At 52.7% G+C, this 22,357-nt stretch overlaps 1 protein-coding gene across 1 annotated transcript in view; it reads right to left on the bottom strand.

The window, feature by feature from the left end:
- The window catches only part of CHST8 (carbohydrate sulfotransferase 8), a 122,166-nt gene that overhangs the window by 50,517 nt on the left and 49,292 nt on the right, over positions 1 to 22,357 (bottom strand). The window contains exon 2 of the mRNA XM_047792770.1: positions 12,961 to 13,176. Within this exon, the coding sequence (XP_047648726.1) occupies positions 12,961 to 13,090 (130 nt within the window). The 5' untranslated portion in view covers positions 13,091 to 13,176. The remainder of the gene's footprint in view (positions 1 to 12,960; positions 13,177 to 22,357) is intronic.

The raw sequence follows: 22,357 nt of genomic DNA, 5'->3' as shown, positions 1-22,357 counted from the left end.
AGGGACAAGGCCCACACACACTTTGCAAGCCCTGTAGATTGTACATGCTTGATGAGCAGACTTGGTTTAAGCTCAGAAAATCCTTTAATTACTGCCGCTACTTCTGGCTGGGTTCTGGGAAGGAACTAATTTGAGCAGCAATCACTCGACCTGAGATATTATGAATGTAATTTCATTATTTGGTCTGCCCTGGTCGCGGGCAGGGGGTTACAATAACTGGTTTTGCCGAGTTCCTGCTGGAATGGCAATTAATTCCTCACCCACATCTGGCGTGACAGACAACCCACAGACAACTTCCACCCTGGTGCCCCAGGGATCTGCCCCAGTCGGGGCCCTAACTGTGTGTATCCCGCACCTGCTCGTGGCTGATGTGACCATCAGTGTATGCTCAGAGCAGCCAGCCCCAGGCTTCAGTGGGAAGTGCTTTCCACGTGAGCTGCAAGCCCGAGGCATACATCATGGCTGTGTACAGGCTCTTACACGTCAGGGCAGATCACGCACACACACACACACACACACACACACGTCCTTGCCCTTCACCAGCACACATACGCACACACCAGAATGTGTCTGCAATGCACAGGAATGAAACACGCCCAACATATCTGTGTGGCAGTGTGTGCAGGTCCCCAGGCTGGCCCTCCAACATAATGTCTCAGCTCTGAGTAACTGCCAGAGCCGCCCGTAAGACCTTATGTCTTGGGGATCCAAAGACCCAGGTTGGAGTTTAGGCACTGCCACTTCCTGGTGGTGTGACCTTGGACAAGTGACTCAGCCTCTCTGTGCCTCAGTTTCCCCACATGTAAAATGGAGACGGGTTGCTGTGAGGTTTCAGGGCAGGGATATGTATAAAGCATGTAAAGTGTGGTGCTTGGCACACAGTAGGCACCAGGCACTCATACCACCATCACTGTTCATACCACCCCCAGGTGCCACCTCCATGGATGCTACTGGGACTTCTCACGGCCCCAGGGGCATTGCCCCATATGCGGAGGCCACCCCCTGGTAGTTGCCTCCCTGACACCTCGCTGACCAGTCACTTTCCGAGCCCCCAGCTCCCAAGCCTGAATGGTAAATGGTGATCTGGGAGGACTCCTGGCCCCTCAAACTGGGCAGGGGCCCTCGGGCTCTGGGAGGCCATTGCTGGTACCCAGGCAGCTGGAGAAGCTCTGCCTATGACTCACTCGTGGATTGGCTTAAAGAGAGTCCTACGGGGATGGAAGGAGTTAATGGTGCCCACCAGGAAGACCCACCACCTCTGCATCCTGGGGGCAGGGGTGGGGGTTGCCTAGGGAGGGGGCAGATCTCGGCCTGAGGGAGGGTGGGATAGTGGACAGACCCTCTCCTTCTGCCCATCCAACCAACAGAAGGTGCCAAGCATGACCAACCAACTCTGGAAACACCTTCTCAAATTTGAGCTGCCACTTAAACATTAGAAGAAATGATAAAACTATATGTTAAAGAGTCTTAGCTTCTTCGAAAAAAGAAAAAAATTAAAAGGAGGATCTGGCCACCTTGGGCCTGCCTTCCACACAGAACTCTTGGCTGGAGCTGAGTGGCAGCCCAAGGAGCCAGGAACCATCTGTCCCCACCCCTCCCCCACCCCGTTCCCTACGTCCCTCTCCCCCCAGTAGCTCTGTGCTGTCACTTTCTGATGGACCTGGTGACCCATGGGTTTTTAATGACACCCCCCATCCCTTCCTCTTCTCTATCTCCCTTCCTCTAGGAAAGCCCAGACCCCAAAGGCAAAGGTGGAGAATACTCAGAAATGCTTGCAGCCTTTGGGGAGGTGGGGTGGGGCTCTGAGACTCCTTCCATGAAGCCTTTTCTTCCTAGGATGAAGAAGAACCTTCAGGAACACAACCAGAATGTGCGGGGTTCACAGATCACCTCCTTGGTCCATCCCAGGTTGGAATCACCTGGGCTGAGACCCACTGATCGGACACTAGACCCTTGACCTGCTTTGGGGATAACCAAGCTGGGCCAAGCAGGGAGCTTGGACAGAGGCCAGCCTCCTCTATAGGTGGCTGGTCTTTAGGACTTCTGAGGAGGGCTAGGAAAGGCCATGGCTAGGCCGCAGGGCTTGGTGAGAAGCAGCCCCTAGCTTCCTGTCTGATGGCATCCCAGGGCTCCTTAGCCTTCCATCAGGAGCCAGGTGAGCAGTAGCTGTTTGGGGGCAGTGGCGGCCATTTAAGTTTGGCTATTTTTCCCATATAAAGTAAAAAAAAAAATTTTTTGTTTTAATTTTTTATGGCTGCACCCGAGGCATAAGGCATATGGAAGTCCCCAAGCTAAGGGCTGAATTGGAGCTGCAGCTGCCAGCCTACGCCAGAGCCACAGCAACATGGGATCTGAGCCGCATCTGCAACCTACACCACAGCTCATGGCAACACCAGATCCTTAACCTACTGATCAAGGCCAGGGATCAAACCTGCATCCTCAGAGAGACAATGTAAGGTCCTTAACCCACTGAGCCTTTTTAGGGCTGCACCCGTGGCATATGGAGGTTCCTAGGCTAGGGGTTGAATTGGAGCTGTAGCCACCAGCCTACACCACAGCCTCAGCAACGCCAGATCAAAGCTGAGTCTGGGACCTGTATACTACAGCTCACGGCAGCACCGGATCCTTAATCCACTGAGTGAGGCCAGGGATTGAACCCGCAACCTCATGGTTCGTAATTGGATCCGTTTCCACTGCGCCATGATGGGAACTCCAGAGAAAAAAATTTTTAAATGAGAGAACTGTTTACTGGGTTCCACCATGATTCGAGTGAAAACTTCAGAGCCACAGATCCACGGGAGAAAGGCTTTAGAATGAAAACATCAGCAGATACATAACGATGAGCTTCTTGCTTAGGTGGGATCAGCCTGAGCCCCCAGCTTCCTTCAAAGACTTCAGGAGGGAGACCCACACTGACCCTGAATCACAGGAAAGCGGTTGCCATAAACAGGAGGGGCCGGCATTCCCATCCGGCAGGCATTTGCAGTTCGGGTGACAGCACCACAGGGCCTGGCCCGAGGGGTATGGGCCTCAGCCCACACCCAGGGCGTCCCTCACAGGCCCACTGCACCGTGGACCCTCACTGGCTTTCAGAAGCAGCCTCCAGCGCTTCCGTTGTCATAACTACCACCATGACCTTTTCAGGGTTTAAAAACACAAGAACCACTCGGTGGCCATGGAGAAGGACAACAACCGTAGCAACAGCCCTGTCCTTGGACCTGGTTCTGGCAGGGAACCACTCCCTGCTGCCCGCGTTAGCAACCTAGGACTTCTGGAACATTAGCAGAGCCTGGATAGCACATCTCAGGAACTGATGAGACCCTTTCTCACACTGGCAGTGGGATTCAGTGTCCTGAGCCCCTCTCCCCACGTCCCCTCCCACAGCCCTGAGACCACAGACCAAGTGGGGCTGAGTGGGGTTGCAGGTCTGGCAGAGGGGCCACCCCTGGGTGCCCCGTGCCACGTTGGGGTTGGAGTGTGGCCCCGCCCTCCTGCGCTGGCCAGCAGAGCTCCTGGCTGAGTTGGGCTTTGTCTCTGATGTCAGGAGGACTCCCGCCACCATCAGCCACTGAGGACGCCTGGTTGGTGAATAGTACAGAGGTGGGGGGCGCATGTGGACAGGGTAAGACGAGCCCCGCTAATGCCCCAGGTGCGCTTGCCAGGGCGGCCCAGACCAGGTGTGCTTCCAGGGCATCTCACGCAGATCCCAAGCCCTCCTCCTCCTCCCTGCTCCCTCCTATTCATTCTGGGCCAGGTGGATGGGGGAGGGGTCACCCCACACCTGAGCCCTGCTCTGGGCCCGCAGAGTAAGGATTGATGCCATTCATACCGCAGGTGAACAGAGTCCAATTCACTCCCCCAGAGTGGGGGCCTGGGGTGGGGGGAACAACCAGCTGCTGTGGGGACATGACCTGAACCCGGGGCTTCCGGGGGTGGTGTGAGCCTCGGCACCGCCAGCCCCGCTCAACCCCGGACACAATGGGAGACCCAGTTTCTCAGCTGCACTGTAATTTCAGAAGGTGTCTTTGTGTGGGCTTTATTAACCAAGACGCCAGAGGAGCCCTGGGGCTGGGGCAGGGAGCCCGGCTGCCAAAGACATCTGCCAGGTGTCGGCAAGAAATGCCCTTTGAGGAGCCCATGGAAAACATCAGAAAATACAAGAACCGCAGACCTTGACATTAACTAGCAGCAGCCGGCGGGGAGGGCAAAGTGAGGCCAGGAAGGGCTTTGCAAGCAGGCACATCTGGGTTTTGAATCCCGGCTCCGGCCACTCCGGCTGTGGGACTTTGGGCAACTGACCTAACCTCTCTGAATATAAGTCGAGAACAATCATGTGTCTCACAAGGTGAAGGAACATAAAACAAAGGCACCTGGGACAGTGCCTGGCACCAATAAATGATACCTATTACTAGGTTTCATGCACACTGAAGCTTAAATACATTTGTCTCATTTGAAAAATTATCATCGTACACACGCGTGGAGCACTGTGGTTTTCAAAGCCATCTTTGTCCATTACTTCATTAGAGCCACCCTGATCCTGTCTTCTATTTTTAGCATCTTTCGTTCTTTGAGAACATAAGTCTTGCTCTTATTGGGTATGATCGTCCCAATTTTCCGTTCTGCTCGCCTTTTTAATTTCCCCACCCCTAGGAACCTTTAGCATAACAATGCTGGGACCATTTTCTATTAATATCAATTTTCAGATTAGAGTGATATGATGTCTGTTTCCTAATTTAATTAGGTGATTCCTGTTATTAGTTCCTACATGCTCATTATTTTTCATTTAGCAGATTTTAACGCACCAAAGGAAAAGTGGGGCTCCGGCTGGAGACTCCGCGGCATCTTCTGCAGCAGGGAGCAAAATGGTACCCTCCGCCTGCAGAGGGCTGGGGGAACCTGGCCAAGGGGACCACCTCAGGGAAGCAGATGCTAGGGAGCTGCAGTCTCAGGTGAGAGAGGGTGGGGGCAGAGAACCTCCCACTGCCAAGCACCCCTGAGGGCAGGGCCTCCCAAGGAGGGCTGTAGGGAGGGTCCTTCATGAAGCCCTCCCTCAAAAGCAGACTCCAGAGAAGCTTCCAAAATCAGCACCCTCAGAGCCCATCAAACCCCAAGACTAGTGCCCACACCTGAGGGCTGTGTTCTGATGCCCCGCCCCCTTTCTGGCACTAATTGTCCAGACTGCCATATGGAGGTCCCAGGTCTGCCCCTTTGTCAGTATCATCCTTTGCACAACTCCAGTGGGCATCCTCCACACCAGTTTCAATCAACACCACCCTAGAATTAGCCCAGAACACAGCGTGACTGGCACCCCTAATGTGCAGGCCCTGCCTCAGTGCTCCCACCCCATTGAGGCAGGGCTCAGCCATCCTGGTCCCCAACCCTCCAACTGTCCACACTGACCCTACCAGTTTCCTTCCCTAGGATGGCACAGGGATGGCTGGGCTGGCCCAGCTCACTGTCCAGCCTGTGGCACCAGAAAGAATCTCCACAAAGGCACTCCGGTTGAGGAAAGGGAGGTATGAAGCCTACGGCCATGCTTGGAAGAAGCGCTCCTACAAGCCCCCCAGCCTGACTTTGAGAGCTGGGTGTGCTCTGTGATGAAGAGTGGGCACTCCAGAGAACTAAAAACTCAGTGAGCAGTTTCACCCGGGGTCAGATTTTCTTGGCTGTGGCCACAGACAGGCGAGGCGAGGGAGGTGAGGTGGGCTTTGTGAGCCCTGGGCGGGTGTTTGGGGAAGAGCATTTGCAGGTGCATTGTTTAGACACACTGGTTCTGAGAATCCCAGCTCTGCTGATTTTGCAATGATATATTGCCAGCTACTTAACAGGATGGATCACTACAATTACATGTCACTTCTGATATTCACAGTCACAACAAGGAGGTGTCAGCCTCGCAAGGTTTGCAGGAAATATATATGATGTTCGGCGATGCCTTTAGAAAATGGTTTCAGGAGATAGACTCGAGAGGATTCCAATAAAACCCACCTGCCCAGGCTAAGCAGACAGCTGCATGGAAACTGGAGGGGCTGGCCCCTCCCTGGTCCCAGGAGGAGCACAGGCTTAGGCACCCTGGTTCCAGTAGGCTGCCCCTGCCCCAGGGCCAGCCTTGTTCAACTCCAGAGAGGAGGTTAGGAGGGACGGCCACCGTGCTTCCGTTTATTCCATTACCACCTGCATGTGGGTGAGCTGTCAAGAGCCTTTTGGCAGTTATTCCTACGGCCCTGGCATGCCTAGGACTTTTAGCTGGGTGGTGCATCTCGGGGCGACAAGGGGTCACACCTGGACAAAGACAGTTGCTGTAGGAACAAGACAAACCTTCTGACATTGTCCTGTAGCCTTCAGCATTGGCACAGGCAAGGCCAAGTGTTCCCAGTAACACAGAACTGAGAGTGAGGGCCACACTTTCTCCAGGCAACACAGGAGCCCTCGCCTCGTGGGAGCCCTTAAGTGGGTCAGACCCATGGGCATGGGAATTCTGGCTCTGTCCATTTCTTTTTTTTCTTTTTTATGGCTGCACCAGTGGCATATGGAAGTTCCCAGGCCAGAGACTGAATCCCACGCTGCAGCTGCGGCAATCCTGGATCCTTAACCCACTGCGTGGGGCTGGGGGTCAGACAGCACCTCTGCAGTGACCCGAGACACTACAGTTGGATTCTTAATTCACTATGCCATGGTGGGAGTTCCTGTCCTATTTCTTTTCTTTCTTTTTTTCCTTTTTCTTTTTAGGGCTGCCCCTGCAGGATATGGAAGTTCCCCGGGCTAGGGATCGAATCAGAGCTGAAGTTGCTTGCCTACACCACAGCCACATCCACGCCAGATGTGCGCCACATCCATGACCTATACCACAGCTTGCAGCAACGCTGGATCCTTAACCCACTGATCAAGGCCAGGTATCGACCTGCGTCCTCATGGATCCTAGTCAAGTTCTCAACCCGCTGAGCCACAGCAGGAACTCCCTCCTGCCCATTTCTAACTGTGAGGTACTGGGCATGATACTTAGCATCGTGCACTCTGTAGATACATGATGCATGATCCAAGCTCCAACAGAGTCTCACCTGGGTCCACTTCATCGCTTCCACTGGAGGTCAGCATCCTGTCACCTCTTATGCACTAGAGAAGACAAACAAGCAACCCACAGCTCCCCCCTTCCAGGAAGGCCTCCTGACCCTTCCAGGCAGGACCCTGCCCTTGGGTGCGTGAGAGGGAAGGAGCGAATGCATGACCTGTGAATGGAAATGCAGGTGGAAGAGGGGTGGGCAGAGTGGGAGCTTCCTGCTCCTGCCACTTGTTCCTGCAGTCTGTGAGTCTGGAACCCTGGGTGGAGGAATCATAGGCCAACCCCACACACGCTGTCCAGCATCTCAGATGCCACCTGCCCCAAAGAGACCACGTGGTCTCCAGCACCCCCACCCCCAGATCCCTACTCCCTGAAGTGTCTGCCTCAGTGGGCGGCACCCCTAACTTCATCTGCCAGAGCCAGAAACCCTGAGCCAGAGTCATCCTGAACCTGGACAGCTGCCCTAACCCTTAACCCTAACCCTCCTTATCCTCCCATGCACGTGGTCTCCACCCTTGCCTCCCCCCACGATGCCCCCGAACCACCCTCTCCCATCCCCACCTGCCCTGGGCCTTGCCATGTCTTCCGGCCTCGCTCAGCCCCTCCCAGCCACACTTTTTGTGGTTTCCTCCTCTGCTCCTGCCCACAGCTCCACGACATGCAGCCACTGCCCTCTCAGAATCTCTAGAGCTTCCCCTCTGAGCCTGTGACAAAGGCTCCAAGGACTTAGGGTGCCCCGAGCCTGCCTGTGTCTTCAGCCCCAAGTCTCACTCCAGCCCCTAACGCACGGGGAGCTCTTCCCACGTACCTTCTCTCACACCCCCGAATCTTGGCCCACACTCCCCTCTGCAAGGCTCTGCTCCAGGCCCAGGTAGGCTGCACTGAGCATCACTGCTGTTGGGAAGGCCACAGGTACAGTGGGCAACAGCCAGTGGCCTCAGGATGAATCTTGACTCTGAAGCCCAAAGCTGTGTGGCCATAGGCACGGCTTTTAACCTCTCTTAACTCAGGTTAATTGTCAAATGGTGTGCCAGTACTTAACTCAGGGGTGGGGGATGCTTCTGAAAGTATTATATGAGCGCTAAACACCTGTGCTTAGTTGTGGGCACACAGTGAGTGGCTGGGAGTGTTAGCCAGCAGTAGTGTTGTCTGTGTGTCCCCCTTATAAGTCTTGGTACCTCTTTTATTACAAAAATTATATGCATTAAAACATGCAAAGGAGTTCCCATTGTGGCACAGTGGGTTAAGAACCCAACTATAGCAGCTCGGGTCACTGTGGAGGCAAGGGTTCGATCTCCAGCCCAGGACGGTAGGTTAAAGGCTCTAGTATTGCTGCACCTGTGGCATAGGTCCTTAGATTCAGTTCCTGGCCTGAGAACTTCCATGTGTCACAGGTGTGGCCAAAAAACAAAAACTAAAAAACATGCAAAGGGCTTAGCACAAGACCTGGCACACGGTAAACATTCGTTATTATTATTATTATTGTTATTATTATTATTATTATTATTATTATTCCTGGATGCCCTGGAAGGAATGCCCCAGGGCCAGCTATGGACCAACAAGTCACTAGAGGCTGTCCAGTCCTTAATCTGCACTTGGGGCCCCTGAGCTGTCACCATGGCTGCCCTCCCCCCTTTGCACCCCATCATTGGCACCCTGTCCCCAGTACTCCCACCCACAACTCCACAGCTTTGGGAAAGCAAAGAGCTAATTCACTAAAATGCAGAGTGGCCCGCTTTAAGAAAATTCACTGCAAAAACCAAACATTAAAAAAAACGACGATTTGTCATGTGCTAACAACAGAATCTGTATCATAAGATCACCTTTTAAAAATTTATCAATGAATAAGCCGATCAATCCACTGCTCATCTTGGCTTCATGGGTCACTAACAATGCCTCACCTCATCCCATGGAAACAAAATCCATTCCACTTAGAGGAATGAAGAAGGAAGGATATGGTTAGAACATCACATTGTGTAGCTGCAAATGAGAGATTGGTCAGAGACTGACTGACATGCCAAATGAAAGCTGGGCAGATGAGTGCCTTCCCATGGAAGAACACAGGACTGCACATGAATTCTTGACAAAGATGAAAATACAAACCTGTATCTGATCAGCTGCTAAATTTCCTTAATTTATAGGGAGTACCAAAGAGCAGTAGACAGTGCTGAGCTATACCAAATGGGCACCATGAGCAAAAATCCCAGTGGTGGGAAACTTACAGGACTTGAGACCCAATTTCCTTGAATAAATAGCAAGAAAAAAATAAAGATGCGTGGGAATGGGGGTGGGGGAGGGGGAGGGAAGGATTGGGAGCTTGGAATTAGCAGATGCAAACTATCTTATATAGGATGGATAAACAAGATCCAACTGTATAGCACAGGTAACAATATTCAATATCCTGGAATAAACTATCACGGAAAAGGGGATGAAAAAGAATATACACAACACATATATAACTGAATCACTTAGCTGTACAGCAGAAATTAACACAACATTGTAAATTGACTCTACTTCAATAAATTTTTTTTTTTTGGTCTTTTTTAGGGCCACACCTGAGGCATATGGAGGTTCCCAGGCTAGGGGTCAAATCGGAGCTACGGCTGCCGGCCTACACCACACCCACAGCCACTCAGGATCCAAGCTGCGTCTGAACCCACAGCACAGCTCACAGCAACACCGGATCCTTAACCCACTGAGCAAGACCAGGGATCGAACCTGCGTCCTTCCACGATAGTCAGATTTGTTTCCAATGAGCCAGGATGAGAACTCCAATAAATTTATTTTTAAAATTAAAAAAAAAAAAAGATGTGCAGAGACTCTAACAGACTGAGAGCAAGTTCAACAACTCATCCACCAACTGGAAATAAAGGTAATTGTGACATTTGTGGGACAACCAGAAATTTGAACACTGGACGTTTGATGATATCAAAGAAATGTTGCATATTTAAAAAGAGTTCTTATCTTTTAAACTGAAAAATATATTGAAATGCTTATGGCTGAATTAATAGGCCATTTGGTATATGCTTCGAAATGAGAGAAATGGATGGGGCTGTGGATGGGGCCATTGGGGGTGATGGGTGTTGGGTGCACGGGGTTCATTGCACTTTTCCAATCTACTTGGGGAGGGGGGCATGACCGCAGCATGCAGGAATTCCCAGGCCAGGGATCAAACCCACACCATAACAGTGGCAATGCCGGATCTTGAATCTGCCAGGTCACCAGGGAACTCCCCTAAGTTACTTTTGTGTGTGTTCCAATCTCTCTAGTATAGAAAGTTTATAAAGAAAGGCAGCTTATAAAAAGTCAGGCTGCCCAAACACACATGTGGAGGGTGCCTCCTGCACTCCCAGGGCCAACACCTTTGGGATGTGCCATTTCCCGTCTGGCTTGCTCTCCGAGTCTTTCACTTAGGGAAGGGGCAAGTGGAGTCTCCTGGGGCAAGAAGTGAATTTCCTGAGGCCTCAGGACCTGGCAATCTTGGAGACTTGGAAAAGAGCTGGGTAGGTGACTTCTCCACTACTCAAGAAAATCTAATCTTAGAATGAAGGTAGGTTAACTGGCAGCGATTTGTTTTCAAAAGATCTGATTGAAAATAGGGTAAACATTTTGGGAAATATTGCTAGGTTTACAAAAGTTGGCAGCCCCATAGGATGGTATCTAATGCATAAAACCAGGTGAGATTTGCTGACATCTCTGAGAAGTTCAGGTGCTGCTAACACCTGATTGCTGCACGGGAGAAATCTGAAGGACAGCTCAACCCCAAGGAACCACAAATAACTCAAGGCTCTGCCTGCCCTCTCAAGCTCGTTTCTGGATTTTCACCTGCCCACCTGTGCCCCTCCCACCTTGGTCAGTGCCACCAGTGGAGGTCCCAGATGCTCCATTCCCAAAGAAGTTTCTGCCGCTGCGAAAGCCAGAGTAGCCCCTCCCCCCCATCAGCCTTGCCGGATCCGGAGAGCAGGGCAGCCTCCCTCATCTACACCTCCCATCCAAGTAGAAATCTCGGCTTGTCCGGGACCCTTGGGGCCACCCACCCATGCAACTGGATACATACACTTTGTAAGCACCGGTTTCCAACAGATAAATGTAATCAAGGTTTATGTGCTCAGAGAAGCCAACAGGATGGGATTGTTTCACTTGAAAGATCAGAAGAAAATTGTAACTAATGTTGTGGAAAATTACTTTGATATTGCTTTCTTGGTACCGAATCACAATTAGGCTGCTGTGAGAAGTACAGGGAAAGAATAAATGAATAGTAACAAATCAACACAAACAGCCTGTGTCAGGAACACTTTGCTCAGGGAAAGTAACGTAAGCATTACTTAAAGTTTTATGACTGTGTTTGATGTGATTTCCATAGAACATCCAGGTTGCCCCTCACCTGGCACGTGGCAAGGGTGGTCCAGCTCCACTTACGGCCAGAAGGAGGCAGCTCCAGACCCCAGTGTGCTCCTCACCTGGGTCTGCAGGGGGAGGCTCACCGCAGCTTCATGCCATCCTACACCCAACTGCAGAGATCAACTCTCAGTGCTCCCTGACAGCACTGCCCGTGGAGCCCAGTTCTGTGGACCCCGGGTCATCGGCCACTCTGGGGCTCACAGGAGGCTGCAAAGTCTCAGCAGAGGAGTCAGCTTGGTCACGGGTCCTTGCTTCGTCAGAAGCCAGGAAGCAGCCAGACCCAGCTCTGACAGCCAGCCCTAGGAGGGTCCAGTCCAGGCGTGAGTCAGCACCAGTGACTCACCTGCCATCTCCTGGCTGCTTCTCTGGGACGGAAGAATCAACTCATTGGCCTCTCCCACCAGGGCCTCTGATGGCAAGCTGCCAGGCCTGTGGCCTCAGCTCTGGCCTCCTCGTGCTCCTTCTGCCTTTCCATGTGGTGCCTATGAGCCCTCAATCTGAGCTCAGGGTGGGTGCAGGCTGCCTGCAGAGTGTGAGCCATGGCTGAGGGTGGGGCTGGGAGGGCCAGGTGCCCCATGCCCTGCCCAGCACTCCTGTGCCACAGGCTGTGGGCAGGGATGGTGCAGGAATCCCTCCGCCCATCCCCCAAGCCTCCACGCCTCTTTCATACGGTTTGGGTTTGGTTCGTATCCTGAAGCTCTGGAGCATCTTCATGGCCCCTCCCCTAACATGGCCCCCAGGACCACTGCTGGGACACACCGGTGCTCTGGCCCAGCAATGATGCCTTCCTTCACCCCAAAACAGCGTGCTCCATGGTCTCAGCCATACACCTGCCGCCCTCCAGCCCTGCTGTGCTCTCCCAGCCAGAGGGGCCTTGCCAAGCTCTCCTCTCCACATCCAGGCCAGCCTGAGGTTCCAGAACCATCCTTCCTGCTCTCCCTGTCACTGCCATCCCACCTCTGCACGTCAGGGAGGGTGCTTCCCTCCAATGGGATAGGAGGCAGCAGGTCAGGGGCTGGCAGGAGCTGCCTCAGCTTCCCAAAGCCAGGAATTACCCCAACCTGCCTACCCGGGCTAGAGGGGCTGGATTTGAGGGGGGGTCCCTGGGGCTGGACAGAGAATCAGAGTCCCATTTTGGAGGCCTGGGCTCAGGGAGAAGTTATTTGTCCTCTGATGTCCCAGATAATGTGACAGAATCCTCCTTAAATCTGAGTTTCACCAAGGGCAACCACCAGCTAAGAGACGGGCAGGTGATCATCATTCCCAAGAGGAGTGTGTGGGCCAGAGGTCAGAGGTCAAAGGCCAGAACCCTGGGGCTAGTGGTCTGACAATAGACAGTGTTCCCACATTGAGGCTGATGACTGCCAGGAGGAGGCCAGGACCCCTCCACCTGCTGGGAGGCAGGGCACCAGGACCCCTGCCTTGGCGCCAGCGTTGGAGGCCTGCACCTCGGGCAGGAAAGCAGGGGCAAGCAGGTGGTGGCGCCGAGTGCGAGGGCTCACCTGGCACCTGCTGGGGGGCGAGCTCCGTGGGGTCCTGCAGGCTGATGAAGAGGAGGAGGCCTGCGGCTCCAAACAGCAGGATGGACGAGAACATGCAGGCCAGCCGCATCGTTCCTGGTCGCTGGGGCATCCCGGGCTTGCTCCGGGGTCACCTCTCGGGTGTGGGAGGCACGTTCTTCCCTCATCATCCACACCAGGCGTCCATCAGGCCATGGTCTACGGAGCAGGGGGGGAGAAAGACGGTCCATCACTGAGGCATAGGGCCCCAGTCGGTGCCCAAGACCAAGTGTAACCCCTGGATCCCTCCACCTTTTCTTTTTTTCCCTTTTTTTAAGGGCTGCACCTGCGGCATAGGGAAGTTCCCAGGCTAGGGGTTGAATTGGAGCTGCAGCTGCCACCTATGCTATAGCCACATCAATGCCAGATCCGAGCTACATCTGCTACTTACACTGTAGCTGTTGGCAATGCTGGGTCCTTAACCCACTGAGTGGGGCCAGGGATTGAACCTGCGTCCTCATGGATACTAGTCAGGTTCTTAACACGCTGAGCCACAATGGGAACTCCCCTCCACCCTTTCTTAGATGTGTCCCTTTCAAGCCCAAGGGATGAAGGGACATTTGGTCACCACCTGTGGCCGAGATACCAGCTGCCTGTTAGGGTCTCCTGTATCTGTGACCCTTAGAAAAACCATGGAGGGAAACACTTTCTAGCCCAGGGTGGAGCCCCAACACCCAGAGCCGGGGACAGTGGCCACACCCCTGTGTTGTCCAGGCAGGAATCTGAGCTCTTATCCCTCCCAACCAGCCCCGTGGACAGAGAAGCCCCTGGGTCTCTACAGGAAGCTGGGGAAAAGGGTGTCAGAACAGGAGGCTCTAAGAAGGCGCCTCCCGGATCCAGAGGACGCCAAGGACTGATCCCCACCTGCAGAGCCAGCACTGCCCCTCTTGGACAGGCTGAGGGATCGGGGTCCCATTGGATAACTGCACCAGCAGGAGCTGAAGCTCTGGCCAGGTCATGGTCGTCCCTTAGAGCTCATCTGATGGATCCCAGGCTCAAAGGCTGTGCTTCCGTGGATACTGCAGACCCAGAGCTTACCCCTGAGACTTGCCCCCACCCTTGCTCTTCCTGAAGAGGAAGAAATTCCAAATACCCCAGGGCCCATCAGTGACCCCAGCTGGGTCAAGATGAGGGCGCCCCAAGGCCATCTGCCTGGAGGAAGGAGGTAAGCTCCTGCCGCGGGGCAGGGCGTGGTGGAGTGGGACAGGTGTGGAAGGGGAGACTCACCCAGTGAGCTGTGCTAGACGGGCAAGGGTTCCAAGAGGCCTCCCCTGTGGAGGAGGAGGGTCACTCTGTCCCCTTACCGACACCCTGTCCTACCTTCCCCGGGCCCTGGGACACCACCCTCTTTTCACCCAGGGACCCCTCTGGGAACTTGCCCTTCCCTGGCAGAGGGCGGTGTCCAAGGGAAGCTGAGGCCAGGTGGACGGCTCCCAGCAGCCTCCGAGACCACCGCTGGGGGGCCAATGGTCCCCAGAGCAGATGACACAAGGACAGTCCCTGCCCGGGGTCTCGTTGGTGTGGTACTTTGGCCAGGGAAGCCATCCCTGACCTGGTACCCCATGTGGGAGATGATCCCTCTACACCCAGCCTGGGGCGGGGACAGGGCAGGAAGTGGTAATAAGAGAAGCCCCTCCCTCCCCTGCCCAGACAGATCCCCAAGGATGAGACGGTTCTCAGCAAAGCTCTGAGGCTGAGGAGAGTTAAATTGCAGGTTTGGGTTTCTCCCCTCTGCAGTCGCTGTAATTATTTTTTCACTCAGTTAACTTTAATTAACCTGCCCCAGGCCTCCACGCACAGAACGTGCCTGAGAGCCAGGCTCTCTGGGCTGTGCCGAGCAGGAGTTTCCCACGACCTCCCAGCTTTTATGTTCAGGAGGCAGTGTTCAGCCGGGCTGGGTTTGCCTCTGGAGCTCGTTCTGGGGTTTCCAGCCAGCCCTGACCTTACTGTAACGGCCCCTGACTGCCGAGAAAGACGGCCGCTTCCTGCCATCACCAGGAACACCCCCACCCCAGGCCTGCCAGTGGATGAAAAGGGGCAGCCACTGTCCCCAAAGGCTCAGACCCTAAAGCCCCTCATGAGGAGCTGCCACAGATGAGACTCTCCTGGGGACCTGGCTCATCACCCTGCAAAGACACGGATGCAGGAGTACAGGCCCCAGGCTCGGGGGAAGAGCAACGCCACTCTTTTCTTTCTTTCTTTCTTTCTTCTTCTTCCTTATTTACCTTCTTACCATTCTTTCCTCTCCTTCTTTCCTTATTCCTCGTTCCTTCCTTTCTTTCTTTCTTCTTTCTTTCTTTCTTCGTTTTTCTTTTTTCTTTTCTTTCTCTTTCTGTCTTCTTTCTTTCTTTTTTCTTTCTCTCTCTATCTTATCTCTTCTCTCTCTCCTCTCTCCTCTTTTTTTCTTCTTACTGTCTTTCTGCTTTTATGGCACACCTTTGTGGCATATGGAAGTTCCCAGACTAGGGGTCCGGTGGGAGCTACAGTTGTCGGCCTACACCACAGCCACAGGAATGCAGGATCCAAGGCATATCTGTGACCTACACCACAGCTCACAGCAATGCCAGATCCTTAACCCACTGAGCGAGGCCAGGGACCGAACCCACATCCTCAGGGATACTAGTCAGGTTCATTACCACCGAGCCACGATGGGAGCTCCAGAACCAGGCCACTCTTGATGCTGCCCATCAAATTCAGTTTCCCAGGCCCTTCCCCTAGTGATGACCGGCCTGCGTGCAAGGCCCATGGGGGTCAGCCTATAGGTCAGGCCCCAGCTGTAAGGAAATCCTGCTTATGCTGGCCATGGTGTTGGCACACTTCCTGCCAGGAGGCTGATCTAGGGTGAACTCTGATGTCAGGACATTCCGTAAGGAGCGGGAGGAGGGAAGGAAGGGCAGCAAGCTGATGAACAGCACACACAGCTGCCCGGTCAAGCAGCGAATAAAGTGCCACTCAAAGACTCTATTTGACCAAAAAAGGGGACTCAGATGCATGTGTGATCACCAGTGAATTGCTGGTATATTACCTGGCACTGCAGAAGTGACTACATAAGAGCTGGTCTGTCCCCTCTTCTCTCCAACCTCTCACTCTGTCCCCATTCAAGCTAGTACAGATTGCCCTTGTCCTGCAGCCACGACCTGTCCTCACCTGTTTCTGAACCTGCCCAAAACAAGCCGATGAAGTGGAGCCAGGCCCCACCAGCCCATGTGCCTGGCCCCTGGGTGGGCATCACATGCCCGCCCTCAAATCTGGGGGAGGGGACAAGAGCACAGCCCCAGGCTCTGCGCCTTCACTGTGGCAGGAACATCAACTGTTCAAGCATCTCATGTCAGAGACTCTCTCCTTTGTTGGCCCCCAAGAGGACACACGCCCCCTCACCATGCCCCAGGAAGCATGGCTTCCCCCACCCAGACCCAGCCCCTAAGCCTCAGACCCCAGCCTTCCCCCTGCCCCCAGCACCCTCTGCCCAGTGCTGGCTCTCACTGGAGACCATCTGATCCAAGCACTCCCTGCTCCCTGCAAACAGGAATCAAAGGTTAGTGAGCCTCCCCTCCTGGGTCACTGGTTTGCAGTCTGGCTGGGTCTTCAATGCCCCAGGAGGGGGCCAAGATCACAGAGTCTGCAGGAACCTCCTTCCTTGAAAGGGAGGCAGTTGGGAGGTCACCTCTGGACCACCAGGCACTCCAAAGGGGGTGCCCACCTGCCCCCCTATTGTTCCCATAAGGGTCCTTGTCTTCAAAGTCACGTGCTATTTTCAAGGCAACGGGGAAATGCTGGCCAAAGGCTGTCTCCCTCTCCCAGGAGTTAAGCTGCTGCCTGGAGAGGGGACACTGCACTGTCACTGGCTGGGGCTGGGCTGTCCAGGGCCCCGTCAACACATCCACAGGCCTCCGTGCCCGCCTGGGACTGGTGCATCCTCAGTACACACTGCATCACACTCGGCTCTGCTGACAAGGGGAGAACCCTCCCCGATTTCCCTGCTTCCCTTCAGACCAACAGACAATAAGAAAAGCCAAACAACTGGGGGCGGAAGGCAGAGGGTTAAGGCAAGAAAAAGAAACAGCCCACTGAGTTTTCAGAAGGTCCTGCCCGCCTCTCAAGTCCGAGTGCTCCCAGCAGCTTCTCTCCCGGAGGCCTGAATGGCGTCACCAATTTTTACAGTAAGAAAAAGAAATCCAATTAATCTTGTAAACACCTCCTGGGACACAGGGCAAGGCCATGGATTGCTCCTACTTCCTTATTTATCTGATTTAAAAATTGGTCTCTTTAGAAAATTCACTTCAGGGCACAAGCAAGGACTTGGGAATTCAGCCAAAACACACGCACCTCCAGTGGCGACGGGCCGGCAGGCAGACGGACAGACGGCTCCAAGGACAGACTTGGCTGAGGCTGCTCCAAAACGGACACTTCCCCCCCACAACCTCCCCGTCACCCAGTCACCCAGAGAATGCCCTCTGGCTGCGGGAACCTGCCCCCGTGCCCTACTGGAGGCAGCAGGAAGCGTCCAGCCACATGCCTATGGGCGCACCCACTTGGGATGTGGACCCTGGGCCTGGGAAAGTTCTCCGTCCAGTCAGTCTTCTCCTTGAACCGGCAGGAGCGAACAATGACGTCCCTCCCGGCTGAGGGCTCCAGGAGAAGCCGCTCAACGGGAGAGAGGCTGCTATGGCAACTTGAGGAGAAAGGAGCCAGGCACTGCCGTCACCTTGAATCCGGCACCGAGCATTCCGCCAGGGCCGCAGAGGGGGCAGGGCCTCCAGCGCTGCCCCCGCCGAGGCCGGGGCTGGAGCTGACCTCCTGGCTCCCCTCGTCGGCCTCCTGGCCTCAGTAACTCATCTGCTCTTTGCGGAAACAAAGCACACCGCCGGGTCCCCTGAGAACCACCACTTCCATCTGTTTTGTCAGACAAGTTCTTCCTTGTGTTGGGGTGGGGGTGGAGGGGCTCCTGCGTACTTCTGAGATGGGTTCTTCTTGATTTCAGCTCATTAAAATCCTGCAGCTAATTAAAACTGCTCTAACGGCAGCGGTGGTAGTGGCAGCGGCAAACTCTGGGACGAGTCCTTCCAGTTTTTATGCGTAGGCATAAAGTTGCAGGGCTCTGCGAGGATGACGAATGGCTGCAAGGGCTCAGACTCTGAGGCGGGGCTGCAAGACGCCTGCCCCACCATGGTCACGGCGGGGGCGCTGACCTGGGTCCTGAAATGGCCAGGGCCCCGCCTTGGCACACACAGGCGGGCAAGACTGCACTCCACTCCTGGGGGAACTAACTCACTTGCTATCCACTCCTCTGCTACAAGGCAGGGATTCTTTCCAATCTCCCATGCTCTCTGCAGGGGGAGAGAAAGGGGACCCAAAGACAAGGCTGAGGCATAAATCAGACTCAAACAGGCCAAACCTTGTCCCCATGACCTCACTAGGAATGCCACCATCCAGCTTCCGCCACTGCTCCTACGGAGAGGATGAGGGGAAGTCTACAAACACACAGCTGCAGCAAGGGGGTCCTGAGAGCCCAGGCAAGGTGTCACAGGCTGCAGTGCCCTCCATAGCTACTCAGGGGTAAACCACACTGCAAGTACCATCTCTGCCCAGACCTCTTACATTTTCAGCGTGTTCTGTGATAACAAGGCAAGGGTAAGGAGCAGTAATTCTGCAGGAAGAAAAACCGAGAACCTCCCCACCCCCACTGCCACCCTGGCAGTACCTCCAATCTTGTGAGTGTGTGTACCTTAGTTACAGCCCTTCCCCCACTGTGTGGAGAGGATGCACACGTTTGTTTCAGACTCTTAGAGCCTCTGCTCCTCTTTGTATTCCCAGCACTTAGCACAGTGCCTGGCACAGGTGATCGATAACCGCGGCTGCACGTTGAATGAGCATGAGTTAATAGACAGAGGTGATCGGGCCATCTGGAGAGAGGCACTCCATGAACCTGGAATTTTAAAAAGGTCATTTATGTTTCTGGGAGCTGTGCATTCGTTTTGATCAGGCCTGGGTTGGAATCAGGTCCAACGAGTAGTCCAATACTGCAAACCAACAAGAGGCAAGGAATTGAGCTCCCCTGGGGAGCCCAATGGAATCTGACGGCTCCCTAAGATCTGAGGCACACTCCTCACAGCATGTTACTTTTTTTTTCTTTTTTTTCTTTTTACAGCTGCACTTGAGGCATATGGACATTCCCAGGCTAGGGGTTGAATTGGAGCGGCAGCTGCAGGCCTATGCCACAGCCACAGCGACACCAGATCCAAGCCGCATCTGCGACCTATGCTTGTGGCAACACCAGATCCTTAACCCACCGATCGAGGCCAAGGATCGAACCCACATCCTCAAAGAGTCTATGTCAGGTTCTTAACCCACTGAGCCACAATGGGAACTCCCAGGGTGCCACTTTGCATCTTTTTTTTTTTTTTTTTGGTCTTTTTGCCTTTTCCAGGGCCGCTCCTGTGGCATATGGAGGTTCCCAGGCTAGGGGTTGAATCGGAGCTATAGCTGCCAGCCTACACCACAGCCATAGCAACATGGGATCTGAGCTGCATCTGCAACCTACACCATAGCTCACAGCAACGCCAGATCCCCAACCCACTGAGTGAGGCCAGGGATCAAACCTGCAACCTCATGGTTCCTAGTCGGATTCGTTAACCACTGTGCCACGATGGGAACTCCAGCCACTTTGTATCTTAATGTTGATAGGGCAGATTTCAAATCATGGGGCTCAAAGATTCAAATACGTGTGGAGATAAATGATGACTCTGTTTCTATATATACATGTATATTAACAGAGGAAACACATGCACAAATACACAAGTCATTTAGATGTCACAATATGGATGATTCCCAAACCTTTAAAATACAGTATGCTACGAAACTCTCAAAGAAAACTGCAGTTTGAATGTGTTGATCAAAAAGCAATGAAAGCAGCACATGGCATAATACAGGTCAACCTTGAGGACATTATGCTATGTGAAAGAAGCCAGTCACAACAGGACAGATACTGTACAGTTAGTTCCATGTAGTCAAACTCAGAGACAGGACGTAGAAAAGTGGCTACCAGGGGCTGCAGGGGAGGGAGGAATGGAGAGTTAGCAACTAATTCAGATAGACTTCCAGCTGGGGAGGGAAGACTGAAAAAAAGTTCTGGAGATGCACAGCAGTGAAGGCTGCACAAAAATGCGAATGTACTTAATGCCACTGGACTTGCAAGTGGTTAAAATGGTAAACTGTATATTCTGTATATTTTACTGCAATAAAAGGGGCAATGAAAGTCAACTGAGCAGGAATCACTCTCTGATAGTTTCACTCATTCTACAGGTGACTGGGTGTGGGCCCAGGAGATGAGGAGGACCAGAAGAGTCAAGTTCATTCCTGAGTGAAACATAACCATGACACAGAGGAACAGGGTGTGTGAACCCAGGCAGCCCCGCCCAAGTGGCCAGAAGTTCCCTTCCTGGCTCAACGGTTAACAAACCTGACTAGGATTCATGAGGATTTGGGTTTGATTCCTGGCCTCTCTCAGTGGGTTAAGGATCCAGTGTTGCCATGAGCTGTGGTGTGGGCTGCAGATGCAGCTCAGATCTGGCGTTGCTGTGGCTATGGCTTAGGCCAGCAGCTGTAGCTCTGATTTGACCCTTAGCCTGGGACCCTCCATATGCTGTGGGTGTGGCCCTAAAAAGCAAAAGAAAAAAGAAAAAAAAGGGGCCAGATGTCATGGAATGGACATAAGGCTCAGAGAGGTGATCCAGGCTCTGAGCCTGGCTGCCCCTTCAATTAACTCTTGACCTTCAGAAATTAATTTTCCTAATCTTTTTTTTTTTTTTTGGTCTTTTTAGGGCTGCACCATGGCATATGGAGGTTCCCAGGCAAGGGATCAAATTGGAGCTGTAGCCACCAGCCTACACCACAGTCACAGCAACACCAGATCCAAGCTGCGTCTGCAACCTATACCATAGCTCATGGCAACACCGGATCCTTAACCCACTGAGGGAGGCCAGGGATCGAACCTAAGTCCTCATGGATACTAGTCATGCTTGTTTCCACCGAGCCATGATGGGGAAATCCCAATTTTCCTAATCTTGGAATCAATCTGCATCCAAAATATGCACTATAGGTGAGTTTCCAAGTTCCTTGCCACTCTGGCGTGAGACAAAGGCCAATCTTGGAGAACAGAAAGGCACCTTGTGAATTTCATTTGCATGTGGCCACTTTCAGGCAGAGCATAGAGCCCTCTGGTGAGATGCCTCTTGCTCACACCTGCTGACTATCCCTCGCCACAAATCTGGGCTATTGTCGTGTCCCTAGAGCACAAAAACTGCCAAGCTGTTTCTCTTCGAGACAACCTCATCCTTATTTGAGGAAGCAAAGGCCCCTGATGCAAGCGTCTGTCTGGAAAATGTGGTCTCAGGTTCTTTCTGATCCACAAAGTCATGGTCCCCGGAGGCATCCCTAGTTTAGAGGAGCCTCTCCTGGGCCCACGCTCTACCTAGGCGACCAGGGTTCTATATTTGAACCTTTACACTGAGCTCATTTCCTCATTTAATGATAGAAATCATTTCAAAGCAGAAATCCAAACAAGCCTAATGATTTGGATCCCATTATATCCATGGTCACCTTTGTCATTTAAAAATCTTTAATTTTTAAAGAACCAAAAGGGCAACATGAGGCATCCTTGTGGTGATGGCAATGTCCTTTATCTTGCCTGCATCAGTGTCAACATTCTTATTATGATATTGGACTATAGTTTTACAAGCTGTTACTATTGGGGGAAACAGGATAAATGGTACACAGTATTCCTCTGTATTCCTCTGTACAAATGCATGTAAATGCGCAACTATTGCAAAATAAAAAGTTTAATTAAAAAAACACAAGAACTTAAAAATAAAAGTTACGGTCTTTCCGCTCATGCATAATGGAAGCAAATTCTAATGTTGTGCACGTAAATAATAGATAGCCACTTTCATGGATCAGCGCCATCCTCTGTTGTATAAGAAACATTTTAAAGTTAAGGGACTATGCCTTTAACAGGAAAATTTGATGTGTTAGCAACTACTGGTTGATCTTTGTGCATTTTTCAATTGCAAATTGCACTTTAAAAATGCAAACAATTATTAATATTGATTTGGACTAAAACAATATTGAATTTCAATATATTTCCAGCTCTTTTATGAATTACCCTGTGGATACGTGGTGATTATGATAAAAGAGTATTTGCATGCTCGATTTCTTTTCAGTGAGGAACCTTGAAGAGGGTTGATGCGATCCATGGATAATGAATTTCACAGGGACGAGGCTGGCTCCAGAGTCCACTGCTAGCCCTCAAACTTAGTAGCTGGGACAAACTTTCAGGGCCACT

Source organism: Phacochoerus africanus, chromosome 8, assembly GCF_016906955.1.
Source record: "Phacochoerus africanus isolate WHEZ1 chromosome 8, ROS_Pafr_v1, whole genome shotgun sequence".
Taxonomy (NCBI): domain Eukaryota; kingdom Metazoa; phylum Chordata; class Mammalia; order Artiodactyla; family Suidae; genus Phacochoerus; species Phacochoerus africanus.
This window is presented reverse-complemented; position numbering and strand designations above follow the sequence as displayed.